General features: G+C 55.9%; 10 protein-coding genes across 10 annotated transcripts; 5 read left to right on the top strand and 5 right to left on the bottom strand.

Moving 5' to 3' along the window:
• The first annotated feature begins 207 nt into the window (after nucleotides 1-207).
• Nucleotides 208-1,925, top strand: L226DRAFT_537341 (uncharacterized protein). The gene is made up of 4 exons (XM_067681308.1): nucleotides 208-260; nucleotides 312-476; nucleotides 539-912; nucleotides 1,335-1,925. Exons 3-4 carry the CDS (start codon nucleotides 600-602, stop codon nucleotides 1,607-1,609), a joined length of 588 nt encoding a protein of 195 aa, XP_067532797.1. The 5' UTR covers nucleotides 208-260; nucleotides 312-476; nucleotides 539-599; the 3' UTR covers nucleotides 1,610-1,925.
• A 98-nt stretch (nucleotides 1,926-2,023) lies between these two features.
• Nucleotides 2,024-4,068, top strand: L226DRAFT_537340 (uncharacterized protein). The gene is made up of 5 exons (XM_067681307.1): nucleotides 2,024-2,255; nucleotides 2,309-2,595; nucleotides 2,664-2,732; nucleotides 3,322-3,784; nucleotides 3,869-4,068. Exons 1-4 carry the CDS (start codon nucleotides 2,072-2,074, stop codon nucleotides 3,754-3,756), a joined length of 975 nt encoding a protein of 324 aa, XP_067532796.1. The 5' UTR covers nucleotides 2,024-2,071; the 3' UTR covers nucleotides 3,757-3,784; nucleotides 3,869-4,068.
• A 655-nt stretch (nucleotides 4,069-4,723) lies between these two features.
• On the top strand, nucleotides 4,724-6,546 carry L226DRAFT_524817 (phosphoglycerate mutase-like protein; the record flags this gene model as incomplete). Its single annotated transcript, XM_067678915.1, has 8 exons — nucleotides 4,724-4,843; nucleotides 4,902-5,222; nucleotides 5,278-5,406; nucleotides 5,485-5,490; nucleotides 5,545-5,692; nucleotides 5,758-5,922; nucleotides 6,043-6,434; nucleotides 6,487-6,546. The coding sequence occupies 8 exons, from the start codon at nucleotides 4,724-4,726 to the stop codon at nucleotides 6,544-6,546; spliced, it is 1,341 nt and encodes a 446-aa protein (XP_067532795.1).
• A 551-nt stretch (nucleotides 6,547-7,097) lies between these two features.
• Nucleotides 7,098-8,919, top strand: L226DRAFT_512055 (NAD-P-binding protein). The gene is made up of 4 exons (XM_067678325.1): nucleotides 7,098-7,541; nucleotides 7,601-7,882; nucleotides 7,945-8,283; nucleotides 8,365-8,919. The coding sequence occupies exons 1-4, from the start codon at nucleotides 7,449-7,451 to the stop codon at nucleotides 8,647-8,649; spliced, it is 999 nt and encodes a 332-aa protein (XP_067532794.1). The 5' UTR covers nucleotides 7,098-7,448; the 3' UTR covers nucleotides 8,650-8,919.
• L226DRAFT_467377 (NAD-P-binding protein) lies at nucleotides 8,757-9,922 on the bottom strand (the record flags this gene model as incomplete). Its single annotated transcript, XM_067676056.1, has 4 exons — nucleotides 8,757-9,035; nucleotides 9,103-9,435; nucleotides 9,492-9,773; nucleotides 9,830-9,922. 4 exons carry the CDS (start codon nucleotides 9,920-9,922, stop codon nucleotides 8,757-8,759), a joined length of 987 nt encoding a protein of 328 aa, XP_067532793.1.
• A 672-nt stretch (nucleotides 9,923-10,594) lies between these two features.
• L226DRAFT_614944 (uncharacterized protein) lies at nucleotides 10,595-11,531 on the bottom strand. Its single transcript, XM_067686709.1, has 2 exons — nucleotides 11,093-11,531; nucleotides 10,595-11,038 (listed from the first exon to the last, which is right to left on the bottom strand). Exons 1-2 carry the CDS (start codon nucleotides 11,337-11,339, stop codon nucleotides 10,629-10,631), a joined length of 657 nt encoding a protein of 218 aa, XP_067532792.1. The 5' UTR covers nucleotides 11,340-11,531; the 3' UTR covers nucleotides 10,595-10,628.
• A 501-nt stretch (nucleotides 11,532-12,032) lies between these two features.
• On the top strand, nucleotides 12,033-12,999 carry L226DRAFT_561917 (uncharacterized protein; the record flags this gene model as incomplete). Its single annotated transcript, XM_067683471.1, has 2 exons — nucleotides 12,033-12,090; nucleotides 12,146-12,999. The coding sequence occupies 2 exons, from the start codon at nucleotides 12,033-12,035 to the stop codon at nucleotides 12,997-12,999; spliced, it is 912 nt and encodes a 303-aa protein (XP_067532791.1).
• Nucleotides 13,000-13,274: 275 nt separating this feature from the next.
• On the bottom strand, nucleotides 13,275-15,129 carry L226DRAFT_573278 (Fic-domain-containing protein; the record flags this gene model as incomplete). The annotated part of the gene is made up of 9 exons (XM_067684826.1): nucleotides 13,275-13,367; nucleotides 13,428-13,544; nucleotides 13,598-13,690; nucleotides 13,749-14,027; nucleotides 14,084-14,197; nucleotides 14,259-14,593; nucleotides 14,654-14,672; nucleotides 14,728-15,015; nucleotides 15,088-15,129. 9 exons carry the CDS (start codon nucleotides 15,127-15,129, stop codon nucleotides 13,275-13,277), a joined length of 1,380 nt encoding a protein of 459 aa, XP_067532790.1.
• A 283-nt stretch (nucleotides 15,130-15,412) lies between these two features.
• Nucleotides 15,413-16,553, bottom strand: L226DRAFT_546999 (uncharacterized protein; the record flags this gene model as incomplete). Its single annotated transcript, XM_067682462.1, has 5 exons — nucleotides 15,413-15,513; nucleotides 15,562-15,681; nucleotides 15,743-15,942; nucleotides 15,997-16,084; nucleotides 16,142-16,553. 5 exons carry the CDS (start codon nucleotides 16,551-16,553, stop codon nucleotides 15,413-15,415), a joined length of 921 nt encoding a protein of 306 aa, XP_067532789.1.
• Nucleotides 16,554-16,616: 63 nt separating this feature from the next.
• Nucleotides 16,617-18,865, bottom strand: L226DRAFT_561915 (uncharacterized protein). The gene is made up of 3 exons (XM_067683470.1): nucleotides 18,558-18,865; nucleotides 17,025-18,471; nucleotides 16,617-16,963 (listed from the first exon to the last, which is right to left on the bottom strand). Exons 1-3 carry the CDS (start codon nucleotides 18,858-18,860, stop codon nucleotides 16,881-16,883), a joined length of 1,833 nt encoding a protein of 610 aa, XP_067532788.1. The 5' UTR covers nucleotides 18,861-18,865; the 3' UTR covers nucleotides 16,617-16,880.
• Nucleotides 18,866-20,720: the final 1,855 nt, after the last annotated feature.

Raw genomic sequence — 20,720 nt, 5'->3', positions numbered from 1 at the left:
CAAGAACGAAGCCGCGCCAGTAGTGAAATTTCCCAAGATGGCATTCGCTGACGAAACTTATTGAACCAAGTTTGTAATGCCCATTAGAACTCTTATTTATCTGATCAGTATGAGACCTTATGATGACTATCAGCCCGTAATCCTTCAATAGTAGCCAGTAAGTAAGACTTCAAGTACAGTAAATGTAATGAACCCCCGCGTAGGGCGTCTTGAACACCGACCATCACCATCACTCTGTGATCTGCTCGGACGTCGGTGTTGTGAGTACTTGTTGCCCATCTGCTGTTTTGATGAACTAAGCGATACAGCAGACGTCAGTGTTGAGACGTCGCGAGGTACAGCGCATCACTGGACTTGGGCGGGGATATAAAGACTGGCAACTCGAGCGCGACCGCGAACCTTCGGCCAACCCCCAACGTCGCGTCGGTTGCATTCACGTTCGTTTTAACGCTCCTTACTTTCCCTTGATACCCCAGGTGCGTTCTGCAACTTACTCGCGTTGAAAAGACGCGTTTACGAGCTCGCGTATCTGCCCCAGATTCTGCAACCTTCCCTTGCCCCTTGAAACTGGCGATCTACGCCCTATCCCCCACGCCAGCATGTCGACGTCGGCGACTGCAAGTTCAAGCGCGTCTGCTACTATTTCCCCACAGGCGTCACACTCTGCTACCACCCTCGCACTAGGCATCTCCCTCGCAGTCGTCGGTGCCATCGTGTTCGGCGGTCTCGCGCTCTATTTGGTGCGGCGGCATTACAAGAGGACTCGGATGAGGAAAGAGTGGGAGCGTGTGGAAGAGAGATCCTCGCACAGGCGGACGTATATGGTCTCCGTGGACCCGACCCATCTCGCTGCTCGGGTGACACCGTTCGGTGTTGGAGTGAACGCGCCTAATGTAGAGGTTCCAAAGTTCGGTGAGTAACCATTTCATGCAATCGTGTCCGCTCCGTTTGTCCTTGCACCCGTGCTGTGTGGTTTGCGTTGTCGCACGAAGAGGACAGGCATGGCGCTGGTCATGCGACTTCGCGCCGTACGACTCAGTCGCACGCATGTTGCGCGGCCTGGAGGCTGGCCCATCCCTGCATCACACACTGTGCCTGAGGAGGTGGTCATCGAACTGTGCGACACGCCGCGTCGAGAGAAGCGCGGTTGGGCGGCGATGGAGAGTGCATCTCGTCCACAACCTGCATGTCGCATCTTTGCTGCACAGCTAGCCGATGGGTACGAGATACATAGAACAGCCGCGCATCAAGAGGTGAAAAAACCATCTCAGATTGGATTCTGCTAGCGGCGCATCTCCCGACTGCACAGACCTTCTGACACGTTATGATCACAGTTCACAGACCCGGAGAGAACATGCGCGTCGCTTACCGACGCTCCGACGGCGGGTGGGAGTTCCACCAGTCCGCTGAACCGAGCCAGTCCGTGGACCTCGAGCGCGAGCCAACGATGACAACACTGTATTCGCGTCCCGCGAACGCCAAAGAGAAGAAGCTGCGCCCGGGAGAACTGACCACGCGCGGCTACGTCGAGCCCGACCTCGAGGGCAACCCTCCCCCCGCGTACAACCACCACGAGGGTAGTGTATTTAGCGACAGCACTGGCGTATAATGCACTGCTGTTCTGTTCTGGCCTCCCGTTGGCTTTCATTATGCTCGCACGAACTCCCCACTCGTATGTCTTCTCATCATGTTTCACGCTATACGCCGCACGCTGTCGACCGCCATGCTTTCTATGCGTATCTATTCTTCATCTAATTTGGTTGTATCATATACCACTCTCCTTTCTTCGGATCTTGAACCTCCCAAAAGCTCAGTCTGTTGGGTTTTTCGCTCACATCTTCTAGCTTATTTATTGTATTCATCTTCTTAGTGCGCCGACGCGCTGTTATCTGGTAGTTAGTAGCAATCAACGCTCATGGCTGGTCATACCTACTGCTTCAACAATTCGACATCGGTCGCCAACGTCAACTTTTACGAAGCTGAGTGTTTGGTGCTCAAGTCCAGGATTTAGCCGCCGGACATACACCTGATTGCTCTCGACTTCCACCATCGCACTCGCTCACAACATACGATGCCTCCCAAATCCCTCGCGAAGAAACCTACTCAAGCGTCGAAGGCGGGCGTAAAGCAGCGTCAGAAGTCGGCTCCAAAGCAGCCGTTACCCGTCGCCGACAGACTAAAGCGGCTCTTCACCTCGCTCTGCGCTCAGATCGACGGCGGGCACTTTGCCAACGCGATCAAGACGTGCGACAAGAGTATGGATCTATACATCTAATGCGGATGGGGATTGTTGACCATGAGATTGTAGTCCTGAGACTCGACCCGAACGACAGCGACGCGCTGCAGACGAAGCTTTTCCTGCTGTTGCAGACAGACCAGTATGCGGCCGCGCTCGCGATGACAGAGGCTCCTGCCGGGCTGCCCAGCTCGGAAGACGCAAGAGACGGAGAATCCCACCTGTTTGAGAAGACATATTCGCTGTACCGACTACACCGCGAGGAGGATGCGACGAGAGTCTTAGAGAGCATGAAGGCAGAGAGCGAGGAGGCGGGAGAGGAGGTGGACAGAGGGGTGCTGCATCTCGAGGCGCAGTTGGTGCGTGCAACGTTCCTTCAACGTGGGTCCTGGATGGCTGAAGACGTGATCGCGCGACGCGAGCGCAGGCATATCGGCAGGGCTCTTACCAGGCTGCGTTCGATCTGTATCATCAACTTTTGGACACCGCGGAACCGGTGAGTATCTTGTTTATTCTCCCAAGCTTCATGCGCACCCGATCTCCGAGCCGGACTCCGTTGCGAAAACAACCTCAGTGAGGTGTGCATCTGGTTGGTGGCAATAGCAGTGCCAGAAGCCCTCCGCATGTCTTCCTCAGTACAAGGAGACAGGTCGTTCCAAGCCCACCATGAAGGTCGTCTTCGGTCAATAGTGGAACTTGCCGTGTATCTTCCCACTGATGCAGTACATCTGCTCTGCGTACCTCCCACTCAAGCAGCGTATACGTGTACCGTTGGTACTTCTATGCTGTGGACGCTCTTTTTGTGAACCGATGAGACGGAGGCCGGCATCTCATCTGATAAGGTGTTGTGCGCGTAAGACATTGACTCTGGCTCTTGTGGCTAAGACAATCTCATCGTGCCTGCGAGCAGCAGCGTGGACGTACGGGCGGAGAAGTCTTGGCCCTTGTCTGCGTCTTTGCACTGCAACACACCTACTCCCCATATGCGTGGAACGCGTGGAGTCGCTGATCATCATTTCCTCGGCGTCGTTGGCGTCTTGTTGACCCTCCATCACCCGAACTGACCATGAAATGCGTATTCCTAGAATTCTGAAGAGCACTCCGATATCCTCACCAACCTTGACGCCGCACAGAAGCACCTCGATTTCCTGACTTCTGGCTTCCTCCATGCGCTCGACGCCCTCCCAAGCTCTGTATCGAGCACGCTGCAAACTGCCCCTCCGCCCCAACAGCAACAACAGCAAGCGGCGTCTGTCTCCGCGCTCGCATCAGCGTCGGCGGCTCCTGCAGAGACGCAGAAACCAAAGAAGGTGCGGATGAAACGAGTACCGAAAGGTGTCGTCCCTGGGGTTACACCACCTCCCGACCCGGAGAGGTGGCTGAAGAAGAGTGAGCGGACATCGTTCGCCCAGGGGAACAGACGGCGGAAGGGAGGGGGCGGGGCCACCCAAGGTGCCATGGAGCCTGCTGGCACCGGTGCCAAGAGTTCTGGCGGTGGGAAGGGCAAGAAGAAGAAGTAGTCGACGGAAGTGGAAGGTTGGGAACTATGTGAGTTGTCTGTTCCTGAATGCCTCTGGCGGCTCCTCAGTGGCCCATCGCTAATGAATTGCGCCTGTCTGGGTGCTGCTCTAGGCCTACAGATGTACCGTACAACGTGCTTCGGTTAAGGTTGCCTTGTGTGCAAGTCGTGCTTTGTGCTCTCTGCCGCTCTGATCATGGGCATGCTTCACAATTACCGGTCCTCGTGTCCTTGCAGGCGCATTGCGCTCGGTCAACGACCTTACCGAGATGGCCCAATGACAAGGCGTATTTGTTCATGAGGTAGTCCGGCTAATGATGCTTCCTTCTCATTAGCCCCAGACGTCGACGAGGAGAACTCGTTGGGTGTCGATGAACGCTCACGTGACAGACGGACTTGCGCGTGGTGTGCGCGAGGTTCACGGCGAAGGATGCGTGAGGTTCTCAAGCGCGCAATATTCCTATCCTGCGCGCGATGGGACGTGACGGAGTGGATTAACTTGCGAAAGGTCCGTTCTCCTGGCTTTGTCTGTGGACTGATTCTTCTACGATCATCTAGGTCTGGGTGATCCCATGTCCCAGGATGGGGCACGTTTCAACTCGCAGCGGGGAAGTGGCAGACGGACAATTGTCGTTCGCAAGGCACCTTTGTCCGTCATCTCCGCTCCAAAGGTCTCATGCAAGGTTTAGGCCTGGTTGTCGTCAAAACACGTTTGTGTGATTATCTCTTCTTTCATTCACGCGTTCCATTCCTCTGTCAAACTTGGGCCGGTCACGAAGCCCTCGCAATGCAGGCATGTACACCATGCCCCACGCCACTCCGCACCCTCGCGGTCGCGCATACAAGTACGGCTCGCCCACTCTGAGACTGTCCTCAGCACCGCGGTCTCCCTCCGAGTCCTCGACCTCTCTCCCTGCGCACCGAGCAGAGCACCCTTTACCCCGCCGAGAACACGACAACTTGCAGTCATGTCCCACCACGACGTCCTCGGCGCTGTCATCCTCGCTCGCAACGGAGACCGCACGGAGTGCTACCAGCACCCAGTCACCCAGAAGCCGGGCTCAACCGCAAGCACGCCGCTCGGCGAGGTACGTCCTGCCCCCTGGCGCACTGCATGTTGTCCACGATCCTGACGTGTCTCTGCAGGTTCAGGCCTTCCAGCTCGGCCAGTACCTCCGGAACCTCTACCTGGATTCCGATTCCTCTTCGTACATCCGCGGCATCCACTCTGACCTCGTCGACCTCCATGAGGTTGCCGTTCGTGTCAAGGTCGGCGGTGAGGGCGCGGCGGTCTTCGACTCCGCCACTGCGCTCCTCCAGGGTCTCTTCCCCCCGAACCCGAACCACAGGATCACGCTCGCCAACGAGACGACGGTGATGGCACCCCTGAACGGCTACCAGTACATCCCCGTCGAGACGGTCGAGCCCAGCAACGACCGCTCGCTCGAGCCGTGGACGGACTGCCCGGTAAGCGCATGCGATCTCGTTTGATCTCGCAGTCGATGAATAAATTATCGTGCAGGCCTTCGAGAAGCACGTGTCGAAGGTTCACGCCTCGTCCGAGTTCAAGGCGGTTGCCAAGAAGGCCCAGCCGTTCTTCAACTCGCTCAAGGACTTCGCCTTCGGCCGGGAGCTCAGCCTGGAGAACATGGTAAGGAGTCATGAGTAACTGTAGTGCATGTACGATTGCTGATCATAGCATGTCTGATTTCCTTTGATGCCGTTGCAGTACAACGTGAGTCAATTTCCTTGTCGCTGGTTCCGCGGTGTTGACGTGGGTACCCCCTAGGTCTATGACTTCGTCTCCTCCCAGCTGGTCCACAACAAGACGTACGCTCACCGCCTGCCGCCCACCTTCATTGAGCAGGCGCGTGGCTTCGCTGATTACCGCGAGAACGCCGTCTACTCGGACTCTGCCATGGGCGGCATCGGTAACAGTACGTCAACATTCCTTAGAACCACCTTAATCTCGAGACTGACGTATCATTGATCCTCGATGAAGTCGCGAGCAGGACGGCGCTCAGTTCGATCTTGAAGGCGCTTCAGCGCATCGCATTCAACGGCGACCCGCTCCAGCTCATGGTCATCGAGACCACCTACCAGCCGTTCATCTCGTTCTTCCACCAGGCCGATGTCATCAAGTTGCACCCGGAGCTTCAGGCTATCCGTGAGTGTCTCCCAATCTTGTCCCGTTGAACCAACCCGCTGACTGCGATGCGGCCTCGGCACATGGTCTCTTGCGAATCCACGCCCGACATTTCCCACACACACCGGCCACTGTTCACAGCTGATTTTGGCTCTGCCATCGCGATCGAGCTGCGCCGCGCTCCCCCGCCGGATGCGCGCGACTTCCTGCGCTTCAAGTTCCGCAACGGCACCACCGAGGACTTCCACACGATCCACGTCTTCAACCACCGCGAGGACATCCCTCTCACCGAGTTCATCTACCGCCTTGAGAACTCGGTCATCAACAGCAACCGCGAGTGGGCGCAGGCGTGCTCTACGTCCTCTGTCGACGCCGCGCGCGAGATGATCGGCCTCCCCGAGTCTGCGACAACCGGCAGCGCCATGGCAGACGTCTCTATTGGCGTCTTCCTTGCACTTATCGTGATGCTGCTCATGTTCGTCGCGGCGAAGGCCGTGCGTCGCCGGCGCGCGGTCCGCCTTGCTGGCCCTGAGGTATGTAGCTCTTACTCATCGAGACAGGCCGGAGCTGATGGTGTGCATTAAGGAGAGCCTCTCTGCTGTTCCCTCGGAGAGCGGTGTGCAGAAGGCTGCCCTTCGCTACTGATCGGCTCTTTCAGCGGCATCGGAGTGAACGAACACTGAGGTCATGGACTTGGTGATTGGCGTGGTATGACTGTGCTTTATCTGAACGATTGTATTACATTGACTTGTACGGCGGCTTGTATCACTATCCCTATGGTTCCACGGTTCCATGTGTATATATTTCCTGTCTCACAATTTCCGATTGCGTACTTTTCCACAGAAGTACGATGTATGTTGGACTGCGTTTAGGTCAGCGTTCTGACGGTTCACAGGCTGAGCTCGTGGGTATCTCCTTCATCGCTGAGTTGTTGGGAGGTTGTTGGAGAGCCGTATCCTCCTGATCGAGTCTCCGCTTCTAAGTAACCTCCAAGTTACTCCACGCACGAGCTTGAGCTTCTCGTATTTTAACCACGGCGGCCCTCTATCCAAACGCGGGTGGTGGCAGTGTGCTTCCTCACGCGTAGTTTGGCTTTGGCTTTGTCCCGCTCACTGCTTATGATCTCATACTTGTTGTTCCGTCTAGGTGTTGACCTTCATAGGTACACTGACACTAAGGTTAGGAGCGCACTATAGCGTGCAGGCTTCCGGATTCGAGATCTGAAGAGCTATGGCACTAATCCCCGACATATCGCATCACTCCTACATCGGGCTGAGTCATCATCCCAGGAACGACTCCCAATCGAGCTCTAACCTCCTCTGCACTGAGCTCTTCAGGTTGCCCAGATCGCGTTTCTCCCGCCAATATCGCAGTTACCCCGAGACCGGCGCCGCCAACGCTTTTGGGAGGCCACTCCTATCTACTACCACCATACAACCCACTGGGGCTATGGGAAGATCCCACCTCACTACTTATATGGCCTCATCCTCGCATACCCATAGAACGACCCACGCCTGTGCTCACACGAATCGTAGAACACCTGCACCATGGCTAGCGACAAACCTCTTGTTCTCGTCGTCGGCGCCACCGGAAGCACCGGTAGCAGCATCGTGGACGGTCTTCTGAAGTCCGGGAACTTTGTACGCGTCTCTTGTCTCACGAGCACCCGTTCCATTTACTGATGTACCACATGAATCAGCGGCTTGCAGCGCTCGTCCGTCCCTCATCATTTATTAAGCCGGAGACCGAAGCTCTGCGCGCCGCTGGGGTCGATATCCGCCTTGGGGACATACATGACAGCATCGATAAGCTGAAGGCCACCCTCAGCGGCGTCGATATCCTCATCAGCGTTGTCCTCGCATGGCTGATTCCCGACCAGAAGGATATCTTCCGTGCAGCAAAGGAGGTCGGAGTGAAGCGCGTCGTCCCTTGCGACTTCGGTACGCCTGGGGTCAGGGGCCTCCGCACCCTCCACGACTCAGTACGTTTGCGCCTACAATGAGCTCCGGACGGCCACTGACCGCCTGTTCGTGCCCCACACAGAAACTCGATATTCGGGCGTTCATCCAAGAGCTAGGTGTTAGCTACACGTTCATCGACATCGGGTGGTGGATGCAGTTTTGGCTGCCGCTTCCGAGCCGCAGCACCGTCTCAGATGCCGCGAAGATGATGGCGTACACCTATCTCGAGGACGGCTCTGCTAAGACCCTCGTGACTGACTACCGCCACACTGGGCTGTTCGTCGCACGTATCGTCGCGGACCCGCGCACATTGAACCATGCGGTCATCGTTTGGGAGGACGAGGTGTCGCAGGCGGAGGCGCAGGAGCTCGCTGTGCGTCTCTCGGGCGAAGGCGAGGCCCTCAGGGCTAAGTTCGTTCAGGTGGGTATTCCTTCGCCATCCTGCCTGCACTCATCCCGTGCCTGGTCACACGTATGACGCTGATCGTGTTTGACTGCGCAGGTAACCCGGGACACGTTCCAGAAAGGTATCGAGGAGGGGAAACGCGAGCTTGCCACGAACCCTGACTCTCCCGTGGCGCTAGCAAAGACGTCGTGGAACGCGTACATGCATAGCATGCTAGTCCTTGGGGAGAACACGCTCGAGAGCGCGAAGAAGCTCGGATACCTCGATGCACGTGAGCTGTACCCGGACATCCCTGCTCATCCCCTTAAGGAGTTTGCGGAGGAGTTCTACAGCATCCCGCAGCCGGGCGAGGAGTACAACTATTACGCACCGAGGGAATAGTCCGACAGCGTAGTGGTATCAGTCTGACAAAAATCTACTCCTGTCATTCCTTTCTGTAGGACGTCTCTTGCTTCAGGTACTTATTTACGAGGAACGTAAGGGGAGGTCTAGTTGAAGGTGTATCCGTAGGCCTCTGCAGGTTCTTCCATCGCATAGAACCCCTTCGCGCACTCCTCGAGGGTCGTGGTAGCGATATCCGGGTACAGCTCCCTCGCATCGAGGTAACCTAGCCGCTTCGCGTTCTCCAGGGTGTTTTCGTGAAGGATCTGTATGCTGTAGATATACTCGTTCCATGACTGCATGGCATGGCTCATCCAGTCCGAGGGGTCTCTGGTCACCCGCTCCTTTGCAGCAGCGACAGCCTGCAAGACCTCTTCTGCGGTGATCTAGCGCAGATCAAGTCAACATCAACAGCTAAAAGAGGATCTAAGACAAAAAGCAACTCACTTTGACGTAGAGATCCTTCAATTTCTGCCCCTCACCGGACAAACGCGCCCCAATCTCCTGCGCGTCGAGCATGGATGCTTGGTCCTCCCAGATGATGACTGCGTGATTCAGGGTACGCGGGTCTGCGATGATGCGAGCGACGAACGTGCCGATGTGGTCGTTATCCGTGAGAAGGATAGGGGCGTTTCCGCTGCCCGCGATACGGTGGGTCATCGATTTGAACTCCGCAGGAGCCCTGCTTCGAAGTGGGATGGGGAGGGAGACCTGCATCCACCACCCGACGTCGATGAAGGTGTGGGGGATGCCATTCTGTTTGATGAAATCCCTGATGGCTAGTTTCTACGAGGATCTAGGTAAGAGAAGACTCCGCGGCCCTTACGACAAAGTCGACTCACCTGGTCGTGCAGCTCGCGTACACCCTTGGCGCCAGGAGTCCCGAAGTCGCAAGGAATGACGCGCTTTACCCCAGCTTGCTGCGCAGCGAGGATGATATTCTTCTGCTGATCGATTATGGTCCCGACCACGGCACTGATGAGGATGTCGACGCCTGCAAGGGCCTCCTTGTGCTTCTCCACACTATCTGCTACGTCGCCCAAACGTATGTCGATGCCAGCCGAGCGCAGCTTTTCGGTTGCAACCTTCGAGGCGGAGGCGGGACGGATGAGGGCTGCAATCCTCTGTGACGACGTATCAGTACCAGTCATAGGCGCGCAGCTTGAGCAATTCGACTCACGAAGTTCCCGGACGCCAGAAGGCCTTTGATGATGCTTCCGCCGGTACTGCCGGTGGCACCTAATACAAGAACGAGAGGCTTCGGAGATGACATGTCAAGTAAAAGTTCGCTGCGAGATAGGGGGATAGGGGGATAGGGATAGAGGTTTGACTCCGAGAAGGTTACTTATACGTGTCGCTCGAGAAGGTTGGATGATTATAGGATTTCCCGGCCTTGCCGGCAATCCCTCTCTGGCACTATCTACAGTATGTCAGCAACTTGTGAAGCCTCAGACTTCATGTTCGACCCCAATACTTACCAAAATTGCACCTCGGCAAGCCGGAACTGGGTCCGGAATGGTCATCAGCGAAGACATGAGCACAACGATGGATGACCTGAGTGTCCGAACGGAAGACCTTGGGAAGGTGCGACGAATGAATACGCTAAACTCCGGAATCCGCCTGAAATACCGTCCTCGGTGAATTAGTAACACGTCTGAAATTGTACGTGAGTCAGTTGACATTGCACTATCGAAGCAACGTAGAAAGACACATACGGGCTGACTCCGGGGTGGCGAACACATATCTGAATGCATGGAGCTTGAAGCCATGTCTCTCACAGTCAGTATGACCAGCAGTCCCATATCCGCGCCATGGAAACCACAAAGAAGGCGACAAGCCGATGGGAAGAGATTGTAACAGGCAGAGATGCAGTACTGGAAAAGTTGTGCATTATCACAAGTGCTGGCAAAATATACATGAGAAGCACGATCCACCGTATGCCAAGGCTCGATAGCGAAAAACATTCCACAGCTCCCCGGCTAAGCGGTGGTGGTGGACTGGACCGCGGTGACCTTGCTCGTGACCGTCAGAGTATCTGTCTCCGTTGCGGGACTGGCGGTGATGGTGCTCGTGACGCTGACGATGCTCGTAGCAGTCGCAGTCGACGTATGGTAGAGCAAGGTGGAGTCCGTAACGGTGTACGTCGCAGTACTGGTGACTGTGACGATAGGCACAGAGGGTGCATCCGAGGAACTCGTATCACGTCGTGCGATGAGCTGCGTCGGCTGGCCGCTAGGTGTTGGAACCATAGTTGTCATGACAGTCTCGGTGACCGTGACTCTGGGCGAGTACGTCCTGGTCACCACGGCGGAATAATCGGTAGAACAAGACCAATGGGAAGCCTGTGAGGCTGGCGGAAAGTTGTTGACCCCATGCTCGCCGTGGTATACTGGGAGTGGGACGGTTAGTGGAAGAAATATAGCTGCGCTGTAAATTTGCTCACTACGATCGGAGGTGGTCTGAGCGGGATGAGCACTAGCGCACAGCGCAAGCGCGAGGTTGGCAAGAGTAGCGAATTTGTAAGAGAACATGGTGAGATACGTGTGAGACGAGGTGTGTGTTGGTGCGTGTCCGCAGATGGATGTGAATGAGTACGAGTTGATGGGGGTTGAGGAAGGTATCCCGACTCTATTTATGCTGTTTCGATGCCTGCAAGGAAGTACATTGTCCAATCGCTGACAGTACCGCATTACCTTCGGAGGAGATGCCGCAACGGTATTGGAGCTCCGAGGCAGTTCACCGAGAACTCAACATCCGATCCGAAGACCACTCGTACGCTCTTCGGACTTGCTTTGGCATAGCCGTCAAGGAACGGCCGTTGGGGTAACGGAACTGAGGTGCGGATGCTGGGGACTGCCAAAGTGATAGTCTGAATCGTGAGCACAGACCAATCGAGCATGTACCTGCCGGTCCCGTTCGAATTGTGACGTCCTCGGAACTATTGTGATATAGACCAGGCGGGCAGGACTGATCAGGAAGATCGACGTAACGCCGCATCATGAACTGGGCCAATTTGTGATTTCAAGGTGCAAGTTGAGCATCGGAATTGGCATACCTTCCAGATTCGGAACTGGACCGACGTATCCAGTCACGGATCGTGCAAAGATCGACTCGGCTCACAGCCCAGCACTACAGGGCAGCGTCGGTAAGAGCTGGAGCCGGTATTCCACTGGCGGCTATTCTAGCGGACTTGCTCATTGTAGGCTGTCTCCAAAGCGGAAAGGGACTTGGCGAATTCGCTCGGAGTCTAGCATCCTGTAGGGAGGAGGGGAGTCCCAAAATGCATATAAGGGCGTGCGATATGCATGGTAGCCCTCATCATTCCACTCACCTTGTCTCCTCCCACATCATAACGTCTTGTGCACTTGACCATCATCATCATCATGTTCTGTGACAAGTTCACTGCGTTTATCACGCTCGCCCTGGTGGCTCAGGCAGCCGGTAAGCGCTCTCCCGCTGGTATCGAACAAACATCAGACTCACCTGTACTTTGTAGCCATGCCCGCGAAGCGCGACGACGACGACTACTCAGATTGCTGGGACGGAACGTCCACGATCTGGCACACAGGGTCTCCAAGGATGTTCACCGAGACCGTGACGTCTACGGTTATCGCTGCCGGCGTCGGGGAGCCCACCATCTCAACAGACCCTATGATGCCTCCGGTCGATGCACCATTTGCGCTCTTCGTACCCACGTCCGCCCCTGCCGCGAACAGCGCATCAACAGAGCTGCCATCGGTATCCACGCCCTTCAGTGAAAAACCCTCCGGTGTAACGCCCTCCCCTGAAGCTCCTTCAGTGAGCACGCCTTCGCTCTCGGTACCGTCGCTTAGCGCGCCTTCGCCTGTGTCGACTCCCGTCCTGCTAGAGGTGACATCGGTCTCTCAGCCATCAGTCGCGAGCCCCTCGGCCTCGACGCCGTCTGCTCCTTTGGAGACGTCATCCGCACCCACTGCTCCCAACGCGTCGTTGATAGACACTCCCTCCGCACCTTCCGCCGTAGTGCCTTCCGACGTCACTTCGTCGCTCCCCACTACCCCCTCTGGGCCAGCCTCCTTGGCGATCCGGAGTGTGTTGGAAACTTCTACCTTCTTCGAGATGGCAACCGTTACGGCCACGAGCGTGAGCACTATCACAAGCACGCTCACGGCCACAACGACCTTCGTCGCGACGACGACGCCCACGACGACAGCGACTGTCACCGTCACGGGCGCGCCCTCGGACCCGACGGTGCCCACCGCGTTCACGACCGGCGCGGGTATCCCTGGGGTAAACAGCCCTAGCGGAAGCAATCCTATCCCAACCGTCGCTGACGAGCCTGGCTCCGTCAACGCTGGGGCACGTGTTTGACACCACCGCGGATATCAGGGCTACTGGGGATTGGTTTCTGAGGCAGGACCGAGGAAAAGAAACGAATTAGATGTGGAGAGAGCAATGAACTCTCACTAGAAGCATAGATGGTTTCTAAACATTGTATCACTATCATAGCCTGGAGCTTTGATTCTAAACATCATCACTATCCCACTGAACTGGCATGAGCACCTTGCGTAGGTGGGAAATATACGACTTGCCTGAACTCGTCTCTTACTTCTGTAAGAGTCTTTGCATCGACGCATCTCCTCTCTTTACTCTTGAAGGTTCCTTAACCACCCAATCGACTCTCTCATCTCGTCCGCGATCAGACGGGCAAGAGGGCCTAGATCCTCATCTGTCGCAGCCTGTACACGTGATCATGATCAGCGCTCATATACCTTCCTGCCCATACGACGAGGACTCACCATGTGCAGCGCCGCAAGGTACGCCGGCTTCACCTCTGGGCGAACATTTATGTACGGAAGCCCCGCTTTCAGCAAAGGCAAGGATGCCAAGATTCGGATCACCCGCCCATTCCCATCCTGCATGTCGATCAGTATTGTCGTGTACCTCGGGTGACAGTAAAAGGACGTACCGTGAAGGGATGGATGATAGCCAGGTTGTAGTGTGTCCACGCAGCGAGTACGAACGGATCCTGACTCTCACGCTCGCCCTCAGCCAATTTCGCCTGCTTCAATCGTCAGCATCCCCTTCTGTGAAATGAAACGACATGCACCCGGACTTACGTTCAACATATCCAAGAACGTCCCCATGTGTGCCTCCACCTCCTGGTGCCGCGCGAATTGCACAACCTTCCACGGTTCGTCATCGTCGTCGTCATCGTCATCGTCGGCACCCGTATCATCATCCTCGTTCTGACCCTTCTTCTCACCCTCGCCATCGTCGTCCTCGTTTTCGTTGTCGTCGCCTCCCGCACCGGCGCCAGAGGAGTCCATGGAAGCAGTGACGATGCGTCTGCGGTACTGGCCGACAGTGTTGAGGTAAGGGATTGGGGCTTCACCCGGCTGTCACAGCACGATGAGCATCATGTGGATACAATGGAGGCAACAAGAATACTCACGAACTCGGCATACCCGATGCGAGAAGAGCGCATGAGCTGCGCGTGAATGGCCTTCACATCGTCGTGCGACACGCTAACCCTTCTTTGAGCCGATGATGCAAATTCTTCCAAGCACTATGTATACAGCCGTCATCAATGCTTCAGGAAGAACGAGCTACTTGAGGATGTTTCTCACCTTGTTGAAGTCCTGCAGTATCTCGACGACGCTCTCCACGCCACCCGGCGGGCCCTGCACGACCTCCGCAATCGCTTCCGTGCACACACCCTTCCGCACGACGGTCGACATTGATTCACCTCCGAGGAGGAACACGCCCTCGAGCGAGCTCGACTGAACGGCAACGAGGCGGGCGTAACGCTCTGCAGCAGCACCCAACGCTCTGTACGCAATCCACTCCTCCAGAACCGGGGAAGAAGAGGACGAGACTTCGTGTTTGAAAGCGTCTAGATCCCGAGGCGGTTTCCAGGACTGCACGATGACACCGCCATCTTCGGGTTCTGACCATGAGCGATCTGCAAACCGTTCCGATGAGCTTAGCTACGCCGGGGCGACATGAGACGAAAGCAACCTACCTTCAGCCTCTCTTTCCTCCTGATTTAACTTAGATGTGAGCGAAGTAGACCCAGGCAAAGGGCGATACATTTACCTCGATTTTCTGACGAAACAGCTCGAGCCACTCGTTGAAAACCTTATCGGGCGCCTGTCCTAAGCGCTTGGCGTCCTCGAACAAGTCCAACGCGCCATCCGCGTCCTCAAGCAGGAGGTGCGCGTACGCAAGCCTGAACTTAGCCCATAACCATTCTGGAAAAGCGCTTGCAAGTCTCTCCGCTGCGAAGAACCACCGATCCGGGTCGCGAGTGCTCTGCATACCCTCTTCGATCAGCTCAACGTCATGCTGTTGGCTGGCGTCAAGGGTTACGGCTGAGCGGTCATCCTGTAAAATCAAGAGCGGAGGCCGGGATATCAGTCAAACTTCGAGAAAGCGTCAGAATGGACATGGACGTACATATGGACCTCCATGTGTCCAACTTGGATGATAGACGCTCATGATGGAGAGATTTCTCAACTTGACGAGCAGTTGAGTCGAAAATACTTGACAGACGAGTGGACACAGACGGGTGACCGAGGTGCAACCAGCTGCGTACGTGGAGGTTACAAAGAAAAAAGCAAGTTGACTCTGCCACGTCGGATCCGGGAGCAACAGAACGTGGCTTTTGACGCAAGATGATCGAGATCGATGAGAGATCCCAACCCGTACAGTGGGTACCCGGGTGCAAGCGACGAGCAGGCGCGTTCCAGGGGCGGGAGAGGAGGAAGGAGGCGCTGCGATTTCAGAGCTCGTCGTGCTGTGTTTGCGGGTGGAGTATCGCGCCAGATATGTTCGCAAACCATGCACGTTGATCTTTCGGAGATGCCCAGTCGGGCGAGTTACCTGCTCTCTATGTCAGTAAATGACGATGCGTAGAAGAGTGATACGTACCGCCGAAGAACGTCTGAAAGTGGAGACCCTGAACGCGTCCGTCCTGACCTTGCTCCGTGCGCAGGATGAGCCCCGTCGCGTGTATCACGAGCTTGCCGTCGATGTATACGCGAATTTCGCCTTATACATGGCATGTGTGAGGTCGAGCGCAGTGACAGAACATACACACTAGCAGACTCACCATCTTCTTTGCCGGGCGCATTCATCTTTACCAGCTCGAGAACGCGGGTCCATTTGCGCGCCGTAAATGTCCACGCGCCGCGTCCAACAGAGAAGCCGTAGTCCGGGTGTTGAATCGACTTCGGGGGGATGGGTAGGAGCCGGTCTGTGTTTCTCTGTTCATGCGGTAAATATGCGTATAGCTCTCCTATTCCTTTCCCACTGTATGCGAGGTCAGTAAATGCACGTCTCAGCCCCTAAATCAACGCAACATACCGCCACATCAAGCGCAAGTCGAAGCACATACAGCGGCCGTTCTGCCTCCCGCCCGAACATCCATACGCATGATCTCCCACACCTCCAACTTCGCACAAGAGCTTCAGCACATGTCATGGCTCGGCGATATGAACAGAAGACTCACAAATGCCAGGAAGCTTTCCACCTTTCACCCACTCGAAGCCGTCCTCGAACAGGACATCATACCCTAGTACCACCTCCTCTCTTGTGCCCATTCTCTTCAGTGCGTCTGAAAACTGCCCCGGACCGCGCATGTAGAAGCCAAACCCTCCGGGCGGACACGTCTTGTTGCCGGGGTTGATACTGCCGCGTGAATACACTGCTTCCCAAGCAAAGGTCGACGCATCTCCCCCTGGAACTTGGATTGGCGGAACTGCGAGGGCGTGCGTCGTGCTAGACGTTACGCGGTGCACGCCGAGCTCTCTGTCGGACAGGGCGACGCGCACAATGCCTGATGGAACATCGCAAGTTGGGCAAGTCGTGAATCCAGTCGAGATGCGCGACGTCGCGATGGGCGAGAACAGCGTTCCCGACATGATTGCAGACTCTGGGTTGATTAAGAAGTATAAGAGAGTTGAGAGCCTAGTGACGGGAGAAGGAGGAGGTGGGATGAGGAGGCCCTCGGGACGGTGACGGTCGTCGGTCCGAGTCACCGGAGCCGCAGGTTCGAACCGCTCTCTGTGCATCCCCTACGGGGCCAGAGTCCCATGCACTTATGTCGTGGTCTGGCCACTTTATACTCTTACACTGCCAGGACAATGACCACTACTACAGACATCTCCGCAAATATTGAAATCCACATAATGATGAATCGCCGTGTCCAGCGGGCAGCGGGCAGCGGGCAGCAGGATGTTATACCGGAGTCACTCGTGGACACGAGTCCACGTCGCTTTACTGGGCCTAGTGTTTGCTGTACTCCAAGGATTCAGATCCTCCAATATATCATCTAGCACCGTCTACGATCAGTATCTGGGACTTGGAACGGGGAGCTAGAGACATATACTCACACTTCGGCGTCAGAATGAACTCCTCGGACGCATGCGCCTCGCGAATCATCTTCGAGGCCGTCTCGTAGTATCCAATCGCGTCCTGCTCCTGAGGAAGCCTCGAGCTGTCATCATCCTGCCACTCCCCAAGCCCGTTCCCCCAAATCTCCCAGACGAGCGGCGCAAACGCGTGCACGCTACGTGCACACTGCTCCACCTCGCACATAGTCGAGTCGAGGCAGTTGATGAGACGGAGGTGCATGTTCTGGCGGAACCCCGCCTGGCAGGTCGTCTCGGCAACGTTGTCTACTGTCATGTCAATCGCCAGTGCGACTTCGATGAGCTGCGGACATTTCCAAGCGAGGTAGGCCAGTCCTGCCCAAGTGGTCTCGAATGGGATCGTGCACCACGAGAACTGGTCGGCGATCCGGAGCTCTATAAGAAGCGGCCAATGGTCGGCCATGTCCTTGATGTCTTGGTCAACCATGAAGCAATGGAAAGGAGTCTGAAGTTGCAAGAAGCGGAGCTGTGAGAAGGGATATAGGATAGAGACGATATCGCCGGTCAGAGAGTGCTCCTCGGATGTTGTTGTACAACCCGGCGCTTCAGGGTAGTACTCCACGACAATGCTCTGGAGGGTGCGCACAGAACAGTGTGTACGGAGGGCAACGAAGACATCCCGGAAGTCGGAAGCAGGCGGCGGCCCTTCAATAGGCTGCAGCCTCACCAGGCGGAGTGCGCAAGGCCCCATGAGGTTGATCAGAGTTGCACATGAGCTGAGTGTAGGAGAACGCATGTCGAGCGTGTCAAGGGAAGGGAATGGATACCTCAGGCTCACGGGCTGAAGCCAGGAGAGGTCGGCTGTCTCCTCATCGAGAGACAAGAAAACATCCCGGAGATGTGGCTGCTGCGCCAAATGCAGCAGAATATCGGCACTGGGAGACCAGGTCGGAATGGATGCCACAAAACATGCGACGAGATGTGGGCATGTCTTCGCAAACGATAGCGCATGTAGCGCTACTTCCGGAAACTGCTCTGTGCACATTGCGAGCTCAGTGAGAGAGGGACAAAGTGCAGGTAAGGACTCGAGCAGCTCGGGCAACGCCGCGTAGTAGAGATCATTCGAGAGCATAGGGTCCCGTATTATGGTCTCAGCGTAGAACGCGATGTTGAGCACCTGCAGGTTGGGATTGAGGAGCATGGGTACGAACCGGAACAGCGGGATATCGTGGCGGGTCAGCCGAAGCCGCCTCAAGTTGGGCAGCATGACCGTCTGACGCCGACACAGACATAGCAGCTCCATGGTCTGGGGTTTCACAGGCCGACGACAGTGCAATAAATGGTGACGGTGCCAGTTCATCAGGTCTTGATCAGGGAACTCGAACATGTAATACCCAAGGGACTTGATTTTGGAGGCATAATACTCGAATCTGACCCAATCGGACGGAGCTGTCGGAGGGCTGAGCGTCTGAAACGAAGCAGGGTCATCACCAGTATATCAGTACGTCGAGTGCAGTACGATCGGAAGTCTCTTGAGCGGTGGACCATACTTACTAGATGGCGCCTCACACAACTTGCAAACTCAGGATCTCCTCCACTTCCGTCTTCGATATCTTCGACATATAGACGAGAAGGAAGAGTGCGGATGAGTGGCCCAAGAGTGTACTGATTCCGCCATAGGACGTCGAGGGACGGCTCCGAAAGTGTCCGGCAGGTCCGCGCTAAGGCAGCAAGGACGGGGTTTGTGGTGTGGCGATTGGTGTACCCTCTCCAAGGGTTATCCTGGTCCGGAGGTATGAGGGAGACAAACTCTAGGATGTTACTGACGATATCGATGACTTGGAGGCATCGGTGCATTCTGTAGGTTGCGCGTCGGTACTAGGCGCAGGGCAGGTCGCGTTCCCGTCCAGCGCCAGCCCTCATAGAAGCGCCCTGTGGCGGAACCAGCCTGAGTACGTTCGGAATGTTAGACTATCGATATTCGAAGGTACTTGTTGGAAGATGCTAGGGTATATACAAATGTGCAGAATAATATAAGAGTCGTAAGGTATCGTGTCTATGCAGCGCAGTGCCCAATGCCCTGGAGGTTCAAGGTGGGTGACATGGCACAACGAATCGGCGAGGTGGCAGGTAACCAGGTACGGAGCGTACTGAATCTGCGTACCGGCGGGAGTAGATTGCACGGTCCGCGTCCATTAGATAGCAGTCACCTCTTAGGGGTAGAGGCTCTCGAGGACGACCGTGAAGTGCCTGTAACCTCAGAACTCAGTCAGTGTCCTTCGAGACAATACAAGGGACTCAACTGACAATACGGACTGTAAGGCGCCGGCATATAGTAACCGGACCGAGCAGACATATAATACGTATGCCCCAATCGAGATTGTTGGACATGCTGTGGTGTACACGGCGCGAGAGTGGCAGACAGTAGGCATGTGCAGCGTGAGCCATGACGGGGGCAGATGGAATAAGAGGAGTTGGAGTGGCGCGATGCAGCCATACGTGAATGGGTCGGTATCCCGCCATCCCGACGCGATTAATAGGGCGCACCAGCGGGGAGGCGGTGAGTTGCGCCAAAGCGTAAAAACACGACTTACGGGCGAGGAGAGAGTCGCATCCAGTGCTCATAGGGCGCCGCGAAGAGGGATGCGCGTCGGTTACTCACCAAAAGAGGCATGCCTGTCGGGTACAAGGCAGGGCAAGAACTGCGCTTGCATGTACGAGGAGCCTCAGCCGGCGCGAGAAGGTGATGGTGGCGTCCAAGGAAGAGGGCGCATAGGATCCGAAAGGCGGGAGGGTGTCGGGATGTACCAAGCCAGGGTATTGGGATCGGGAGGATACACAGGATACGCTTCAGAGACGACGGCGGGCGGGCGGGAGAATACAGCGAGAGCGCAGAAATAGGCCTTCATGATCTCCCTAAGGCGGGAAGAGAGAGGATACCTTGTCACGCTGAGAATCCATGGAAGGCGGATTGGGCGGGAAAGCGTGACGGTACCCTAACACGGATAGACAAATAAAATTCAAAGACTCCGAGGAAATATATTGTCAGAGTACGGCGTTTCGGTCGATCCAAAGATGGTGCACCTTGTACTGAGGACTATCTAGATAAATGAGATCAGTACGTCCAATTCTATGCGGTAGATTGGGCAGTGCGTACCTCCATTACGAGCGCCCCTCAACCGCTCGATAAACCAGACACGCCTCACGCACGGCCCACATTTACTCCCCAGAGAATGTCTTGAATGGCCTCTGGAACGTCCCAGAAGTCAAAGCCATTGTTGTAACGCGTCATGACGACCTGAGTAAATACGAAGGAGTACAATAGCTCTCGGCGCTTGAGTGATGGTTACCGGGAGGACAAGCATAATGAACATGGATATAAGCCTGACCGCTCATCTCGGTACGCAGGCCCTCTCGAACGTTGAGAGTGCAGCTGGGCAGCATACGAAGAACCCATGTGCCCGGATCTTTGAGCCGCTGTGCAGGGTCAGAGGCTGACTGCTGTCCACAAGGCCTCGCGAACGCTTCTTCGCAAGAGAAGCAGGGACTTCAGCGCGCATAAGCACAGGACTGTGAGCCTCGTGTACATGGAAGTCGGCTGCGCATGTAGCGTAGGTCCATACGTCACTGACCGATGTAGTATGAGGCCGCCCTTACGGCGCGTCACTGTTCAGACCATCGGAGGGGCAGAGGGTACCACACGTATGCCCGCCTCAG

Source organism: Lentinus tigrinus (assembly GCF_003813185.1).
Source record: "Lentinus tigrinus ALCF2SS1-7 unplaced genomic scaffold L226scaffold_24, whole genome shotgun sequence".
NCBI classification, from domain to species: domain Eukaryota; kingdom Fungi; phylum Basidiomycota; class Agaricomycetes; order Polyporales; family Polyporaceae; genus Lentinus; species Lentinus tigrinus.
This window is presented reverse-complemented; position numbering and strand designations above follow the sequence as displayed.

What these genes read in the sequence shown, in the direction of transcription:
- L226DRAFT_537341 (XM_067681308.1), top strand. Translation starts at nt 600, where the DNA reads ATGTCGACGTCGGCGACTGCAAGTTCAAGCGCGTCTGCTACTATTTCC. An exon ending in TGTAGAGGTTCCAAAGTTCG is followed by an intron (nt 913 to 1,334) that starts GTGAGTAACCAT and finishes TTATGATCACAG; the next exon opens with TTCACAGACCCGGAGAGAAC.
- L226DRAFT_537340 (XM_067681307.1), top strand. Translation starts at nt 2,072, where the DNA reads ATGCCTCCCAAATCCCTCGCGAAGAAACCTACTCAAGCGTCGAAGGCG. An exon ending in GATCAAGACGTGCGACAAGA is followed by an intron (nt 2,256 to 2,308) that starts GTATGGATCTAT and finishes ATGAGATTGTAG; the next exon opens with TCCTGAGACTCGACCCGAAC. An exon ending in TGCATCTCGAGGCGCAGTTG is followed by an intron (nt 2,596 to 2,663) that starts GTGCGTGCAACG and finishes ACGCGAGCGCAG; the next exon opens with GCATATCGGCAGGGCTCTTA.
- L226DRAFT_512055 (XM_067678325.1), top strand. Translation starts at nt 7,449, where the DNA reads ATGGCTAGCGACAAACCTCTTGTTCTCGTCGTCGGCGCCACCGGAAGC. An exon ending in TTCTGAAGTCCGGGAACTTT is followed by an intron (nt 7,542 to 7,600) that starts GTACGCGTCTCT and finishes CACATGAATCAG; the next exon opens with CGGCTTGCAGCGCTCGTCCG. An exon ending in TCAGGGCTAAGTTCGTTCAG is followed by an intron (nt 8,284 to 8,364) that starts GTGGGTATTCCT and finishes TTGACTGCGCAG; the next exon opens with GTAACCCGGGACACGTTCCA.
- L226DRAFT_614944 (XM_067686709.1), bottom strand. Translation starts at nt 11,339, where the DNA reads ATGCGGTACTGTCAGCGATTGGACAATGTACTTCCTTGCAGGCATCGA. An exon ending in TCAGACCACCTCCGATCGTA is followed by an intron (nt 11,039 to 11,092) that starts GTGAGCAAATTT and finishes TCCCACTCCCAG; the next exon opens with TATACCACGGCGAGCATGGG.
- L226DRAFT_561915 (XM_067683470.1), bottom strand. Translation starts at nt 18,860, where the DNA reads ATGCACCGATGCCTCCAAGTCATCGATATCGTCAGTAACATCCTAGAG. An exon ending in GTTGTGTGAGGCGCCATCTA is followed by an intron (nt 18,472 to 18,557) that starts GTAAGTATGGTC and finishes GCTTCGTTTCAG; the next exon opens with ACGCTCAGCCCTCCGACAGC. An exon ending in GTTCATTCTGACGCCGAAGT is followed by an intron (nt 16,964 to 17,024) that starts GTGAGTATATGT and finishes AGACGGTGCTAG; the next exon opens with ATGATATATTGGAGGATCTG.